At 44.8% G+C, this 16,884-nt stretch overlaps 1 protein-coding gene across 1 annotated transcript in view; it reads left to right on the top strand.

The window, feature by feature from the left end:
- The first annotated feature begins 256 nt into the window (after positions 1 to 256).
- Positions 257 to 16,884, top strand: part of LOC104542896 — a 55,991-nt gene continuing 39,363 nt past the window's right edge. The window contains exon 1 of the mRNA XM_010187358.1: positions 257 to 466. Within this exon, the coding sequence (XP_010185660.1) occupies positions 398 to 466 (69 nt within the window). The 5' untranslated portion in view covers positions 257 to 397. The remainder of the gene's footprint in view (positions 467 to 16,884) is intronic.

The following is a 16,884-nucleotide window of genomic DNA, read 5'->3' on the forward strand; positions in this document are numbered from 1 at the left end:
TGCCATGAGCGGAGTCTGGGGTCCCGGCTTAGGGAGTTGTGCCACACCGCAGTACGCGCTCTGCGCCCGATGTCTCTTGTCCCGGCGGTACCTCCCACCTTTCTGAAGCGTAACCGGGGAGGGGGCGGAAAGCTAAAGGAAGTTTGGGAATTATTTCTTTTCTTTAGGCTTTGAAAAGAGTTTCCCTCGCCACCCCCCGCCGCGGAGGGTTGTAGGACAGAGGGCACAGCTGGAAGCGGGCTGTCCGGACCCTTTACCCCGCCCCCGCTGCCCTCTACCTGGGGTGCTGGATGCGAGCTCTGCGGAGCTCCTCCAAGCATAGCGGCAGCGGCTCGGCAGATGTAGATGCGTGTGTGTGTGCACATTTAACTCTTTCTTGACTCCTCGGATTTGTACCATGCTGAAGATCCTCACCAAAAAGCTCAGGAACCAGAGTTTGAATGAAATTCAACCTTTTCAGCTAAAGGTAAGAATAACCGGTTTGGTCTTGGTTGTTTGTTTTTTTTTTTGCACCCTTCAGGTAACTAATAACGAGGCCTTGAGAAGCTGGTAGCTTGCAGTGTTTGTTATGCTGAGCCCGTGTGCTCAGTAGGAACTGGCCTAGGCTTTATTCTTGTTACTGAAGTCCTGTTCCTTTACTCTCAGAGCTATGCTGCACAGTTTGATAGTTAACACAGAAAGGTAGATAAAGGTGGATGTATCAGTCCGTTCTTTAGAAGTAATTACTTTTAACGGGGTTCATATTTAATTACGTAGACATTTGCCTGTCTGTCTAGTTACCTTTGTATGTGTGCAGTCCATAGTCTCCCAGCCAGGCTAGGACTCCACTGTGCTAGCTAATGTAGAAAGACGATTTGCCTAAAATGCCTTTCAGCTTCTTATTTGCATTTCTCTCCCTTATGGTCCTGAAGGCTGGAATCTGAGCTGAAGTTTGCAGTCTGGCTCACTGCATTGACCCATGACTTTCCAGACTCTGCTTATGTCCTTTCTTAGTGCTCAAAATAAAAATGAGGCTTACAGATTCAGGATAAGAAATGCCCTTCCTGCCAAATGCAAGGAAGAATTTTTGAGCCATATGCAATGTGAGTTGTGATGAGTGAGTTACAAAAATCACCAGATCCTGATTTGCCAAAAGCGTTGTGAACCGAGGGATATCTCCTGAAATCAGCAGAGTTACTCTGGATTGGTATCAGTACTGTGGGAAGCGTAGCGTCTGGCCCTAAATCGAAGAAGGGATCCGGGAAAAGTAGCTGCCCTCATTTCCCGAGTTGGGGGCTGGGTATCCATATACCGGACTCTCGAGGAGTCTTTTGTATGTGTTACACAGAGGCGGATTGCCGTGTGGCTGCACTTCTGTGCAGTTACTCTGGACAGGCTGATGGCAACTTTGTCAGAAATAGTGCTGATGTTTCCTCAAAGTTTGCTGTGTCTGTGTGCTGCTTCCTGTGAGGATTACATGTTCTTGCGGGAGGCAGGGTTACATTTTATTTTTGGAAATAAGGACAGTGCTTTAGGTTGTAGTGGACCAATTCAGTGCAGAATGCCTCTGCAGAGGCAGTGGGGGATTTATTTTGAACACTGTTTCTGGGCCCTGTGGCTGTGATTGCCTCCTTTAGCTTTATTGTTTGTCTTGGAGCCTTGGGTTGTGAAATGGTGAGAATCTTTGGAAGAAGCTCTTAAGGGTATATACAGCCTTCAGGATGCTTGGAGGCATGCATGAAAACCTGCAGGAGTGGATATCTGCAGCCATTTTGTTCATATTAGTGCCGAAGTTTTGTGATGCAAACAGGTGGTCTGCATTTTTGCAGGCTTAATAGAGAGACTTAAGCTTGCATTGTTTCTTGCAAGGCTAATGCATAGACCATCAGAGGTATTGCAGCAGCCTGCTGTGGGGAGTGGTACAATGACTGGTATGGGCAGAATGCCAGACTTTTAAACTCTGGGTTTATATATGTTTTGTAGGCCTTTGGGGACCATGTGCAGCTGCCTGGTCTTGGTTGAGTCTCATACCAGCATAATAATTGCTTAACAAAGCATGCAGTGCTCTCCTAGGTGTTGAGCCGGATCCCCTTGCAGGTGTGAACACTGGATAGGTGTTACAAGTGGTGAGCAGTGTGGGAGCTTCCCATGGCTGTGCTGTGCGTGGGCCCTGTGACAAGGCTGAGTGTCCTGTACTATCTGCCCCTGCTGCCCTCCAATGATGTGGGACTGCTGGGCACAGACTGGACTTCCCTGCTTTCTGAACTTCCTCATGTTGGTCTGTGTCTGTGTGGATCTGTATGTATTCTGCCATGTGTGCTGTGTGCATTATTTAAAAGGCCCAGTCTGCTGTCATTGAAACCTAGTGAAAAGTTAGTTAGATGTGAGCATAAAATCAGGTTGGGAGTAGTGTAAGGAGAGAATAAGCAACTAATTTGAATACAATAAGAACTGATCTGCATCCACCACCCAAACAAAGAGCTTTTTGAGCTTTAAAACCAGTGTGCTTAGCTGCTCTTCTTCACTACCCACTTGCTTTTGCACTTTATGACCTTTGTTGGAAGTTCCCAAATTCAAGGGAAAGCAAGCTGCTGTTGTGTTTTTAACTTGCAACAGTACTGCCATTAGGCAAAGTCTGAAGAGACTGTCCTTGGGTAAATTGTCAACTCATTTTTGAAAACCTGGGAGATTTGACCAACCTTAGATTGGCATCCAAGCTTTGGGAAGCTTTTCAGGATGAAATTTCTGCCCACTGTGAACATCTCATTTTGGTACCATGTGTTCTTAATTGGTTTAGTGTGGCTGTGATGGGTCTTCCTAGGCCTCCCCCACTTGGAGAAACGGAGAGGTTGCCCTTATCTCCTATAAGTGAAACCAGAAAGTATGCAAGCTTTGAGTATTGATGGTACAGACCTTTCCTTTTTTACTTCTATTAAGGCTGGTCTTCATGCAGGTGATGACTAAGGCTGCATAGAGGGCTTTGACTCAAGTGGTCTGCTGGTTCGTGCTGGTTTTGCTGAGGAAATTAGTGTCCCTGTATTGTCTTTTCACCAAAAGCTACCACAATGGGAAGGGAGAGATTAGTTTCTGCTAAAGGTGGCTGGGCTGTGGAGCATGGTAGTCAGGGTTCATATTTGACCCCTTAGTGTTGGAAGGCTGGTCCTGCTGACCTTGCTGTCTCCTTACTGGACACTCGTGCCCCTGTAGTGAGGGCAGCTAAGGGGCAACATGTCCACTCCTGAGCTGCTGCGGTTCATAGTCCAGCCCATTGGCTTAAAGACCCTTCAGCTGCTGTGGCTAAATCCAAGAAAGGATTGTGAATTGGAGCCTTGTGCCTCGGTCTGTTGTTCCGCCTCTTGCTTCAATGGTCTGATGTTGTTTGCTAGAGATTAGGCCAGACTTGAAAACCTCCAGTTTTTTGGCCGGCTGTTAGAAGTTGAGAACCAGAAGCAGATCTGACTTCATAGTTTAGGACTCATCTTTGATAACAGCTGGCAACTGGGTCTGTTCCAGTACAGACTTTCTGGGACAGGAGAGAAGAGTGAGAACAGGGGGTTGACCTGTACTACAGTGAAATGCTTCACATAAAGAAAGTGAGAGGCCTGTAACTCAAGGATTTTTGATTGGTTGTCCAGTATTACAGCCTAGTACAGTTTTTATTATTCTTTCATAGTTTGCATCTGGTAGTCCTGAGAACCCCTTTATGAAGTAAAATTGTTCAAGGAGCTTTTAAGATGTGTATCCTGGGGTTGCATGTGGGTTTATGTGATGGAGTACTGATATTGAGCCCTTAGAAGTACTCTCCAACCTACTCAGTGAGCTTTATACAAATGTAACGTCTTGTTCATCCCTGTAACTTGGGGCAGGGGTTTCTCACACAAATACATTTCTTCCAAATCCCTCTTCAACTCTTCTGTCCTTGTGTATTTGTGTAGTGGCTGTAGTATAGGTGTCTATTTTCTAAGCTTTGCTTGCAAGCAAGCTACTTGGGGCAGGGAGCATCTGGTTGGAACAAGTCTGTGCATTGCCAGTCAAACTAAGCCCTTAATTAGTGGCCCTAGGTGTTATCAGAATGAAACAGTTGGATTGTGGTGTGTTAAAAAATAAACTGGCTGGAACATGTAGCTGAAGAAAGCTGAGCACTTTAAGCTGAGCAACTTTACTGTTGACACAAACAACTTTGGAGGCAATACAGTGGATGTTCTAACAAAAAAAAAGTTGTTAAATTACTTATGGACTTGGCATATTCCTTTTTGTCCTCAGCAGAGGTAATTAAGGCATGTTTGTCATTTCCTTAATGTTGATGAATGAAATGAAGTCATGTGAGACTGTTCTGGTGACAGAAAACTGCATTTCTCTGCTACATAATTTTAGCCTTATTCTTGCTTACAAGGGAACTGGGGACTAGACACTGACAAATCCACTGTGTTGGCTCTCTTCATGCAGCCTTGCAGCTTGTACATATGTGTACATAGTGCTGGGGATGAGCAGGTCATGTCAGTTATTTTCTGCTGGCATCTGCATCTAGAATCAGTTGCGAGACTCTGGTCTGGCTGGTCAGCCCTGATGAATGACTGGGAATCATCTTGATTCTTCCTATATGAAAAGGGTTCAGTTGGCCATGCAAAGTGAATCTTGGGCTTGGAAGCAGTGACTTCTGAGTCACTGTCCCAATGGTAGCTTGTTATTCTGCAGAGCCAGGAGTGTGTTATTTAATTTTTTTCTCTTCAGACCAAAAAAAAGTGAAGAGACATCATTATTATTGATGCACAGTGGGTGTGCTTTCAAAGATCTGTGTAAGGGCTGATGCTTTGTGTGAATGAGGACAGATTAATTTCCTTCTTTCTTTGGTCTGACTGTTTGTCATGTGCTCAGCCAGCCACTGGGCTGAAGACAGCTTGGCACAGTGAGAATTCACCCATCTCCTGTGCTGTATGAAGGTGTTCTCTCCTTCATGGGATTTTCAGCACATCCCACCAAACAGGTTCATTCCTCTAGGGATGGAGGATTCTGTTTTACATTGCAGCTTTGCTTTTACTCCTATAAATACGTGGTAACATTAGATGCTTCTGGTTTGCATAATCTCAGTCAGGAGGGGCACAAGCACTTGCATGAATGCAAGTGTGTAAGTACAATTTTGGCTATTGGAGCAGCTATGACTATGCCTAAAGCTAGGCTTGTGATAATTTGGACTAAAACTATGTTAGTGGGTTAGAGATGCTGTGATAGATACTTAGCCAAGGCAAAGAATAGAACAGGCAATCCCAGCCACTCAGAACCTTTTAAGTTTTTGAGACTTCTGCCTAAGGCATTGTAAAATAATAGGTTTGCAGTTCTTTCTACTTGGCTTCTAAGGTCCCAATCTTCAAAGGTTGTCATCTTTGCTGTGCAGGCATCAGCACTGAGAATGTCCTGTAGTGAGTTTATTCTGGAGAGTGGAACTTCAGACAAATTGCAGATATTGCAAATATAGCATAGTGGGAAGTTCAGTGAGACATCTTCTCAGCTGGCCTTCTTTATAACTGATAGGAAAATATGGGCTAGATTAAAAAAAATCCGCCCCTCTGTCACAGAGAAATCTCATTGCTTTTTCTTGTATTTCCCAATTCTTGATTTTTTTTATTTGAACGAAATAATGAATTCTAAAAATGTAATACTATGTATTTAACTTTTTTCATTTCAGTGAAAACAGATTAATCCATTTTGCTTTGCTGGATAGTGCAGTTCTACTTTGTTTCCTGCTGTCATGCACAGTCTTACAGCTCCTGAATTTATGTTGCAGTGTTTGGAATGCTAAAAGTTTTCCTGAGCAGGAAAATAGCATATATTTGAAGTGAAAATAGAAAGCAGACCCAGATCATCAATTGTTTTAATTATGGCTCTTGCAAAACAGTGGCTTCACCTTTTTTTTTTTTTTTCCCAAGTAAAAAGCAAGGCTTGTGTCCACTTAGGACATCTCTGTGGAGTGGTGTGAAGGCAGGGCACCACTCTGCCCCATTCTGCTGTGTAGCATGCCAGTCTGGCCAGCTTCTCTGGCTGTTCCTGGAGCACGCCTGGGGTCACAGAAGTTTTGCTGAGATGCTGCAGTACAGGACTGTAGTCTCTTTCAGTGGGAAATACACTCATCCACAGTGTAGGCAGCACCAACCCATCCTACCCCCATCCATTTATCTGTAGCCCCGGTTCTCCTGTTCAGTGGGATTTGGTGCCAGGTGACCCAGCTCTTCCTAGCAACCAGTCTCACAGGTATGTGTGCACTCAAGGCTGTTTCTGCTGCAGTAACTGTTGTATGTGGCTGTGGGCAGAGCTGTTTGTCCTCTTGCCACTGGTGACCAGCAGAGTCAGCCAGCTAAGCTGGTTTGAATAGGCACCAGCACCACCCACAACTGCTTAGCTTGAGCACCCAGGCAAGGATTTAGAGAAAAGCCAATTAGTTGTGACCTTTATGTGCACAGAAGGCATTCCCTGTGCAGTATGAGCTCTGCTGTGATCCAGGCCTAAAAGTCGATGTAAAGGGTGTATGGCCCAATGTGACCTATGCAGAGCTGTCTCCATGCCCGTCTAGGCACGGGCCTGCCCAAGCTGTGGGGATATGGCACACAGGTGAAGCGCAGTTCAAAGAAGTCTGTTTTCTTCTGGACCAGCTTGGTCAATCCTTGGGCATGGACAGCTCAGGATGTCTTTGGGTATTTCTCCCCTCTATTGCGATGTTCTTGCTTTTCAGACCAATTGTAACTTCCTCCCTGCCATGGGCTGATCTGTTTGGACATTGACCTGGCCTCCATGTGTACCTCAGTATATACATCTGACTGAATTATTCAGTTGTTATAGGACAGGCATTTTGAGGATGGGTCATCTCAGGAGCTGGCTGATGCAGAGGAAGTGGGTTTTACATGGTAAGTAGTTGCTATTCCTCCTCTGTAATTACCTGGCCAGATGAACTTCTGCTAGTCTCTCTTTGAGACAGCCCTAGCAGAATGGGAATGCTTGAACAGAGTACCCTTGTCAGTACATCATGTGAAGAGCTCATATGATTGTCTATCTAGTCCAGTCTTGATGGCTTCATGCAGGGTGAAATACTGTGGAAACTTCCCAATGGACCTGGATGTAAGAAAATATCTTGCTTGAAACATTTGTACCAAAGCTGCCGCATAGCTGCATGTGCAACAATCCAAATTCTAGGTCTTCCTAGTTGTCCTGGGTTGACGTGGCAGAATGTCTTTTGGGGGTGGCAAAAGCCCCAAGAAGGTTCTGTGAGTGACTATCAGCTTTGCAAGCAGCTGATGTGGACCAATCTTTCTTTCCAGTGCTCTTAGCCAGCCAGTCCACCAGGCCAGCATCTAGGCCTGCTGCAGAGCCCTTTCAGTTTGCCAAAGCTTGAGCTGTGGTGCTTGGAACAGAGACCGGTGCCTGCCCCCCACTGCCATACACCTAAATGAGTGTTGCCAGTGAGGAGATGTGGTGGAACCTGAGGAGGAGTCCCTCGGGCTTGGTAGACTGAGCCTATGGATTGCCTTCCTCAAATGGGGTGCCATCATGTGGGACTAATATGAGTTGGCTGGTTGGTTGGCAAGCACACTTGAAAAAAGCGCTTTACTGCTTTGCCTGGGATCACCTCCCAATGCTTGTTCCAGCATCAGCCCATATGAGAAGATGGAAGAGTTCAGAGCTGGAAACACCTTCACAGGAAAAGAAACTAGTGCTTGAGCCTAGGTGCCCTGAAGAGGCTTTTTTAGTCACATCTGCCTTTTCAGAGATGGGTTGGCCTGAAATTTGTTGCCTGACTGCAAGGTAGATCGTCCTTATCTGAATTTAGATTTATGAAACAAAAGGAGATGCCTGCATAAAGTACTTCCAAATACCTCAGTATTCATTAATGTCCACAGTGAGAGTAGACACACCGTGGTTTCTGACGTTTCTAGGGAATGAACTGTTGATTGGCCTTGGGTGATAAATTGATTTGACTGGGCTACAAACCTGGGTTTAAGCCACTGATTTCAAGGAGATAACAGAATTCAAGTTGCTAATGGCATAAAGATCCTATCCCTTTGCACTCATTTTGTTCAGAAATGTCTTATTTTACCCCTTCCTAATGAGGTCATGTTGTTTCCATGAGGCAGGCTATTTTTATTTAACTGATGTCTTCACTTCCTGGCACCAGAGGCCACAATCTGCCATGCTCTATATGGATATAAGATGAGAAGAAAATTTCCTTTGGTTCAGTGGGGAATTTCCCATCTTGAGGAAAGGTGCCAGACAGGCAGCTAGATCCTCCAGTTTGCTGAGTGTGTCTGGATGTAAGGTGGGGAAATATATAATAATCCTTCCATATCCTGTCACCCAGTTATTGCACACAAAGCCAAGTGGCTGTTCCAGACAGTTATCTGCAGCCAGACTGTTTTTGGGTTTCTTTTGTTGTGGGTTTTTTTTGGTGTGTTTTTGTTTGTTTTTTTCTTTATTCCTAGGAGTTGGTTATTTGGAAGAAATAGGCTCTTTGGCCAAAGGGAAATTAACAGGAAAGAACAGTAGTATTTGTTGTGGAGCATATGAAGTGACATAATTTAGGGGCTTAAAAATCAGCAGCTTCCATATGTGTATTTCTGTTCATGGAAAACCCTTTATTCTGGCTTGGATAGAACAAGTCATTCTTTGGAAACCTTTCAGGGGTATTATGCAGAGGGCTGCAATGCAATGCAACTTTCCCCCTGTCTTTCACCTGAAATGGTATGTGGGGGTGCTGATTTAGTGCGTGATCCTTGGACACTGTTGGTTGCTATCTGTGGTGAGAGAGGCAAGTTGGATCTGCAAGAAACTTGGGTTTTGTTCTGTGCAAGATGTTTGACATTGCAAGTAAACGCATGTGCTGTGTGGCCTGCTTCTGAGAATGGGGCTTATGTGCACCCATCACGTATTAGACCTACAGTCTGTTCCCGCTGGTGCCCTGTATCCTGCAGGTACCAGAGATGGGCACCTAGGGAAGACTGTAAGAGTAGCATGTATTTTGGTCTCTGGGGACTTCCTGAGACAGAACTGCTGTCTGTGTATTAGTAGCCCAGGGGATGACTTTTACCTAAACCTGTCCACTTCGCCCCACTAAATCTATGTAGGGGCTTTGCATCCAGAACATCCTGTGGTGAAAAGTTTCACACTTAAACTACATGTTGCTGAAGGATCACCTGTTGTTTGTTTAGCACCTGCCTCATACTAATTTAACTTCATGCTTTCTCTCTCATATACTGGAGGAGAGAGTAAACATTCAAATTCTGTCTTTGTGCCACTCTCTAGCCCATCCCTCCACATGCAAAGTGAAGAGACCACCCCTTTGGCCAGGTTCTCCCAGCTAGGAAGCACTTGGAGTGACACAGTACCTACCAGGAAAGGATCTGATGCAGCGAGAGCTATTGCAAGTTTTTACATGGTCCCTAACGCTTTAAATATGCTTGACCAGATGTATCAAAGATTTGGGCTTGAAGGATTACCCTATATTACTGGCTTAGTCTGTGATAAAACACAAGTTTGGTGTAAATCCATAGAGATGAAACAGCTTGGGTCTGCTTGCACTCAGAAGGGTTAACGTGGGATTTTTAGAGGAGGAGAAGCCTGAAATGTCTCATATGCTCCAAATGCATTTTCCAGCCTGACTGTAAGGCATTGTTCCTTGTGCTTGCAAATCTGGCTAATGTAGCTCTTTATGGCTGAGCAGAGGTGAGTGCTGAGTGAGGTCTCCCAACACAGGCAACTTCTTCTCGGCTAATGAAGTATCTTGGTGGTAGTTGCCCTCTCTAGGTCTTTTGAGGAGGGAATGGAAAAACTGTTACCAGATGTGTTGTTTATGCCAGCTGCTATAAGCTTTACCTCCCTGGTGGAGGGGACCCATGCAATGCTGGGGAGTTGCTGTAAACTGTCAGAGAAGCTGCAAAGGCACCTCTTCTCATCACACCGATGCAGTAATTGAGGGGGTGGGTGTCAGGAGGAGGGTATTTAAATCCCTGTGACCAAAGCAGGATGAGCAGCCATCTGCCATCCTCCCCTCTCTCAGTATGTGCATTACAGATAAGATTTGCTATGCTATAGGTGCCTGTCCGGTTCTAGGTGTCCCTTGTACTGTCTTCCCCTTATGCCCAAGAGGGTTGTCAGCCTGTGATAAGTAGTGCTGCTTTTAATCTGACCGTGTTTGGAGCTGAGTCAGCAGCAAATGGGCTGTAAATTACAGATGGAGCTCAGTCACTGTGTCTTAGTGCAGGGTTGATGAGGCCTGGTAATGAAGGTCTTTAATCCTGCAGGCTCCTTCTCATCTTTCTGAACTGCTGTACTTTGTGGTGTCAGCACTGCTGGGTAACGCTGCTCCTGTGGGGTGTGAGCCAGGGGATGCCCGGGCTCCATGTTGTGGGCTGTCAGAGGAGCTGACCTTCGCAAAGAGATCTGTTTGCAGTACAACCATTTTGTAGGTTGCAACTTCTTTCTGATGGGTGTTTACTGACACTTCCCTACTGTTTTCTTTGCTAATTTCCTTCTGAATTATGCATGTAAAATGCTGTCTCCATGCACAGGGTGAGAAAGGTAACAAGTGGATGCTGGTTTTCCAAGAGAGTCCTTGAAACTTTTTTATGAATTAGCCATAAATCTCTTTATCTTGTTGACAAGGCCATGAGTAGAGTAACAGAGCTGGAAAGAAACTTACTGTGTGGCTCCATCATGTGGAGGTGACTGCTGGCTGAGGCCAGACTGTGCTGGGTATTTGTATTGAGCAGAAAGAGTGGTGGGAGGAGAGTAGGAAACTTTCTGGAGATTTACTGAGAAGTGGCACACCTGCAAGTTTCACTTGCTGGTGAAGTGGAGTTGGAGGAGTATGTGGTTTCTGTCACTGTAGTAAGAGCTATAAAGCTTAACCAGCCTCTTAAGGTAGCAACACTGGGATAATGGGAGAATTTTGTGAAAATTCTTGCTACCAGAAAGTGTGATACTTATCACAGCATGGAGCTGCAGTATTCCCCTGGCTTCTGTACTGCAGAAGCAGTCTTACTTGGTAAAACATAGTGGTCTGGGAAGGCAAGGAGGAAACTGGAGCATTAAAGGCTCTACTTCAGTGGTAACACCTTTGTTACCAGACCCCATTCACCTGCTGAGTGAAGACTGTAGTGACTTCATTCAGTCTGTAATTTCCAACATCATGACCTGTTAAATCGTAGCCCCAAATTTGATGGCTGGTGAGAGGAGCATGTGTGTACATGTGGGTGCAGACACCATTGGTCTCTGCTGGACAGAATGGAGTCTGTTCTGGTTTCTTTGCAAGTACTGCCTTTTTGGAGGTTTATCTTGAGTGGAGTTTAAAAGGATGATCCTGGGTTTGCTCTTCTAACAATATTCACGCAGAGCTTTTGAGAACAGATCCATGGTGGATAGGAGTCAATGGAAAAGGCTATTTCTGTGGCTGTGCTGTATACCACACTTCTCTGAAGCAATGATGATGGATGACGATCTGCTTGTTTTTTTTTTTTTGTGAAAGCCCCTGGTCCTTTTACTTTAAGTCTTACCATGCAAAATCATCTCAGTTTAGCCCTGGGAAGAGCAGGGGGAGATTCAGAAAAGAAGGTCTGCAGATTCTGACTGCTGCAAGAGAACTGATGTGGGACAGATGAGACAGTGCTGAGTCCAGCTGTGCTTTGTAGGTTTGGCCTGAACCATATTTTGACCAATCTCTGTGTCCCTTTTCAGCACTGAAGCCAGCCTTGCTTGGCTCTGATTCACTCCACTTGCTAATGGGGATCCCCAGGCCTAGGGCAGTGCACTGTCATCTCTGTAGTTCTAGTCAGGTTTGGCCACAGTTGTAACTTCTGTCCAGGAGCTGTAGAGAATAGATAAAAATAATCTTATTGTGCGAACAGTATGTTCAAAACACATGTATCAGTTTGTTTGTGGAATTACAGAAGGATGAGGGAGGGATTTAAAACAGTAAGAGGATCACACCTGCATCTCCCTGCACCCACCTACCACTCGAGTCCTCAGTGTTCTGTGCAAGCCCAGTGTTTTCCTCTCAAGATCTAGGTATCCCAACTTAAGCCCACACCTCTAGAAATCAAGTTCAGTCATTGTTCCTTCAGAACAGAAGCACACTTTCCATGTTTTCCAGTTAATGACTCCTACCACTTGTACCCTGAGAGTTGCCAGTCACCATGTTTGTCCTTGTCTGTGTAAGGTAAGCATTCAACAAAAATGGCACCTATATTGTTAAAACATGGTTTGACTTAGTTACTCTCTGCCTCCCTCAAATCTGTGAAACCGCTGATGGTTAACTATAGACCCATGCAGAAAATGACGTGTCTGACTAAACATGCAGCATTCCTAGAAAACAGGAATTTTGCTGTCTTTGGCATGGAGCAGGCCTGGCAACCAAGGACCATGAGGAGTGCTGCGTCCCACTGGCCCATCGTTGCTTTACTGACTCAGCCAGAGAGCTGCTCTGTCAAGCAGGACAATGTTCAAGGGTTATGAACCTTGGGTTTGAATTGTAGCCATTTGCAAGGAAACAGGGAAAGGAGTTTGGAGGCAGAGCTATTATGAAATTTAAAAAGGAAAATAGTAACAGTGGAAAAAAAGACTTTGGAAAGCTTTTTCCAAACTAGGACTGTTCTGGCTGGAAGTTCAGTTGTTGAAGAACCCCAGCTGTAAAACCTAGATCTGGTCTGGGCAGTCATATCTCACTTGTAGATGTTTGAAGACTGAACTGAACCTTTCCTCTAATCTCTAACTCTGCTGCTTTTCTTGAGGAAAGAGCAAGCATTGCAGCCTCTTTTATTAGCATAAATTGTCCCTGTATTGCTGAATATCTCTAAAATAAAATTAAAGGAGAACTTGGGAGAGGAGTTAGATGTTAATTTGAAACTGTTTGACTCACTCCTTCCTTCCTTCCTCATGTTGTTCCATGGCTCAAAACTGCCTTTCAGTGTCTCATAATCTCCCTTGTTTTCCCACTCTCTCTAATTCAGACTTTCTTATAATTGGGAAGATAGCACCTCCCTCATTCAAGATCAGGCAGTGTCCCATCGCAACTACAGCAGTTGTTGACTTGGAAAAATAACAGTGGGGAAATCTAGTATAATGTTTCTACTAAAGCCAAGCAGTCAGGAAGGAGAAGAGCCAGCAGCAGGGCCCTCTGCTGTAGGATGCTTGTGTCTCTAGCAGCTGCTCTGTGGCAGTGCGGCAGAGAAAGGTAAGTGAGCACAGGTTTCATTTCTTCAGTTTGAAGAAATAGAAACTGGTTCCCCTTAGCAGTGGTATCAGTAGTTTTTGATGAGCTGCTCATCCCTTTGTGCCAGAAACCAATGAGCAAGACCAACTCGGCAAAGTGTCATGGAAGGGGCTTTACTGGAGTGTCAGGGCTCGACTGAATGAGCCTGTGTCACAAACAGCCTTATATGTGGCAGCACTGGCCTCTGCCATGGTTGCCACCTTCCTGGAGGTAAACTCCCTCCCTCCCAGAGAGAGTTTGGGAGTGATGCCCAGCCTGTGTGTGTTCTTGATTTGAGCTGGGACTGAGGGGTTGCCTGTGGTCACCAAACCCCGTTGGTGTGTTAGTGTTTTTAGGACAATACAGTCATTAAGTGAAGCCTGTTGGGAGAGATTTATTCTTTGTTAGAAGTGAAATTCTCTTCTCTTTTGTAAGCTCTCGATGATTCTTCATGTAATTGGTTTTGATTGTATGACAGCAGGCTGATTTCTGTAAGCAAAACCAAGAGGAACTTTGCTTTAACAGGTTGACTGTTTCTGTTGTCTGGTGTGTTTCAGAGCTTTAGACTCTAAGAGTGACTGGATGCTTTAGGACCTGGTTGACAAGCAGCTGTGTGATGAGAGAGGCTAAGGTTCTCTCTCTAGCTGCTTTTATCTGCTACTTTATCTTTCATGTTAAATTTCCCTTAAAGTTATAAGCTTTACACTCAGTTCTCCTTAAATACAATCTGGTTATTCTTCACAAACCCCTCTTTCCTTACTTGAGATTGATGCAAAATCAATCATGCATGGGGAAGTTTGTCCATGTGTCCATCTGGCATGGTGGGAGTCCTTAGTCTGACAGAAGGCATGTCTGGTGCTGGAGCTGAAGGACCCAGGTGTAGGACAGAGATCCTCATCAGCAGGAGGCTGCTGTCTTTGAACCTCAGATCTGATGGATTTCCTGAAGCAAGTACTGGAGAGTGGATAGGCATCTGTCCTTTGTTTTCTGACTTGTTTTGTGTCGTGGCTTGTAAACAATCCCACATTTATGTGAATTTGAGATTTTGCATGTTAAGGTACAGTGTACTGGACACAGTCCTGGGCAGCTTGTTCTAGTTGACTCAGCTTGAGCAGAGGCTTTGGCTAGATGATACCAAGAGGTCTCTTCCCATCTAAACAGTTCTGTGATTTGTATGCTGCGAATGAAGCCATGATCTAGTGTGATCCTTGACATGGAGATCAAGTTTTCTGTTATCGCAGTGCCACAATTCTTAGTTTGTGAGGCAAACAAGGCTGTGCTGCCTTGGACTAAAGTAAATCTGCGGCTAATGTAGGAGAGGGACTGTGTAAGGGAGGTGGGAAGCCTGAACACAATACTGCTGTGTTTAGTGGAATGCTTTTGAAGAGAGGACAGTGTTACTGTTAAAGCCTGGGAAGAGTTAAGGGAGAGAGCATTTATCTCCAACTAGGCAGAGCAGTAGTCTTTGATTCTCTATATCTTTATAATTTCTGGAAATTTTTGTTATCCATGCAGCCAGACAGCCCTTTTTTTTGATCTTCCATTAATCTTTGCATGAGCGATATATTATGGCAAGGTGTTTTATGTGTAAGTTGCTTATAGAAATCAGAGTTGATTTTAGAAGAGTGGGTGCTTACTTGTCCATGGCTATTATCAAGAGGATGATTAGCAGGACTGTGGGAGCCCCTTTTTTCTATGAAGCCTTTTGTATTGTCCCACCTCTTTAATTTCTGTGGGATATACTATGGGACCAGTATCCTGTTTGAAAGAGGTTTCTCTTCTCTCACAGGTGCTCTGAACAAAGCCTCTAGAGAAGTGTTTAGGACAACTCGCAGGGGATTAGTCTTGCACTGCCTGTGGGACTGGGGAGGACTTAGCAGAGGAGAGTTATCCATATGAGACAAGGGGCTAGCAAAATTACACTTGTACAGGGAAGAGAGAATGTTTTGGAAGCCCAGGACCACTAGACACAGACTTCCATAATGCCAATCATTGATTCAAATCCAACTCCTGTCTTAAGCATCGCATGCCAGTGACCGTGCAGTAGCTTTTTGACCTGCATGTGCTAGATGTTGTAGCCTCTTTTTTGGAAGCAGCACCATGTCATGTATTGACGTTTACGTAGTACGAAAGCTGGAGCTGATAGGTTTCCCACGTGGAGCCATTAAACCTCTCTGAAAACCCTGCCATGTCCAAATGAAGGGTTTTTATGTGGGAACAACCCACAAACTGAGGTCAGTACCTCTCAAGTTAGAATTGGAGCCTTAGTTTTTGTATGGAAGACAGGACTGCTGTCTGTCTGTACAGCAGCCAGCACAATGGCACCTCAGTGTCAGCTGTCCCCTCTGTGAACTACCATGGTACAAGCAAGGTATTATACCTGTTCTGGGGACAACTACATGTCTGTTAATTTAGCAGCGCTCCTCAGTGCCAGCTGCCTTTATTAAATGACGCGTGTGTGTGAATGTGTACAAGAAAATTGTGGTTGCAGTGGGAAAAACAACCCACTGCATTTACTTCAAGAGTTTCAGCAATGGGGATAAATCTGTGCCATTTTCCTCATTCATAATTTGACAGTTGGGAAAGTGGTTTAAAGACAATCAAGGAAGGAAAGTATTTTCTCATTTCTTAAAGGGTAATGTAAATATAGAAGGGCAAAAGGTAGTTTTAAAAAAGAAAATAGCCAGCAACAGACTCTTGGGAGGACGAAACCCCCAGACACAATCCTGGTGGGTGGTCACAAAATAAGTGAGTTTAATAGCTGTCAAATTCAGAATCAGTCAATTTTTCCACTCTTCCTGTTTCTCTGCCTCAGCTGTATGTGTCTTTCATAGGCACCCAGTTAAGTGTAGGTGCTCTTTTGGGTCTCTGGGAGGCTGAAACACACCAAGGACATCTCCCTAGGAACAGTGGTGGAGGTGGAATATAAATATAAATATAGTGGTTGCATGCTGTCTCATCTATAAAACCTAAGCACAGCACATCAGATGCTTAAAATGGAAACACAGCATGTAACCTTTTGAAACGTATTGCCACTGGATACTGTTGTGGGCACCTAACTTGTGAGGCTCAACTAAGAATGATGGGAATGTTTGTTGTTATTCTAGATAAAAAGGTGTAAGGAATAGTGAAGCTCATCTTGCAGTGATTGTGTTATTCCAGAACTGTCTCTTATAAAGGTTTCTTTTGAAGTATTGCATTTTCCTTTGACTCATTTGGTTTTGGCCATTGCCAGAGATAAGCTAAGCTGCATAGCTCAGAAGTTTGTTGTAATAACTTCCAGGTATACTCAATGCAGCAGAACAAAAATCACTTTAGGAGCAAGGTAGGTAGGATTTCTTCTATGTAGGAAACTTGGCAGCAGTGGGATCTATCTGACCTGCAAAAGCTTGACCTACAGGAAAGCACGATGAGTCTGTTCTTTGGTTTGTGTGTGTGCCTTCAAGGGGGAAGTGTGCATACATGCATACAACTGCTAAAGTTAACATGCCACTTCCATTTGTGGGTGCCCTGCAAGATGCTAGTGCTGTTGACAGGATGTCTCTCTTTCGGCGCTGGGTTTTGGAGATTCAGTTGTCCGCGTGATGTGGATGTGGTAGGCCAAGATGGTTATAACCTGTGTGCCTGGGGAGCTTAGAGCAAGGTATGTTCGTTGTGCTTGGGAAAGAGGTGGGGGG

The sequence above is a fragment of the Mesitornis unicolor genome, unplaced genomic scaffold (assembly GCF_000695765.1).
Source record: "Mesitornis unicolor isolate BGI_N332 unplaced genomic scaffold, ASM69576v1 scaffold10616, whole genome shotgun sequence".
Classification (NCBI taxonomy): domain Eukaryota; kingdom Metazoa; phylum Chordata; class Aves; order Mesitornithiformes; family Mesitornithidae; genus Mesitornis; species Mesitornis unicolor.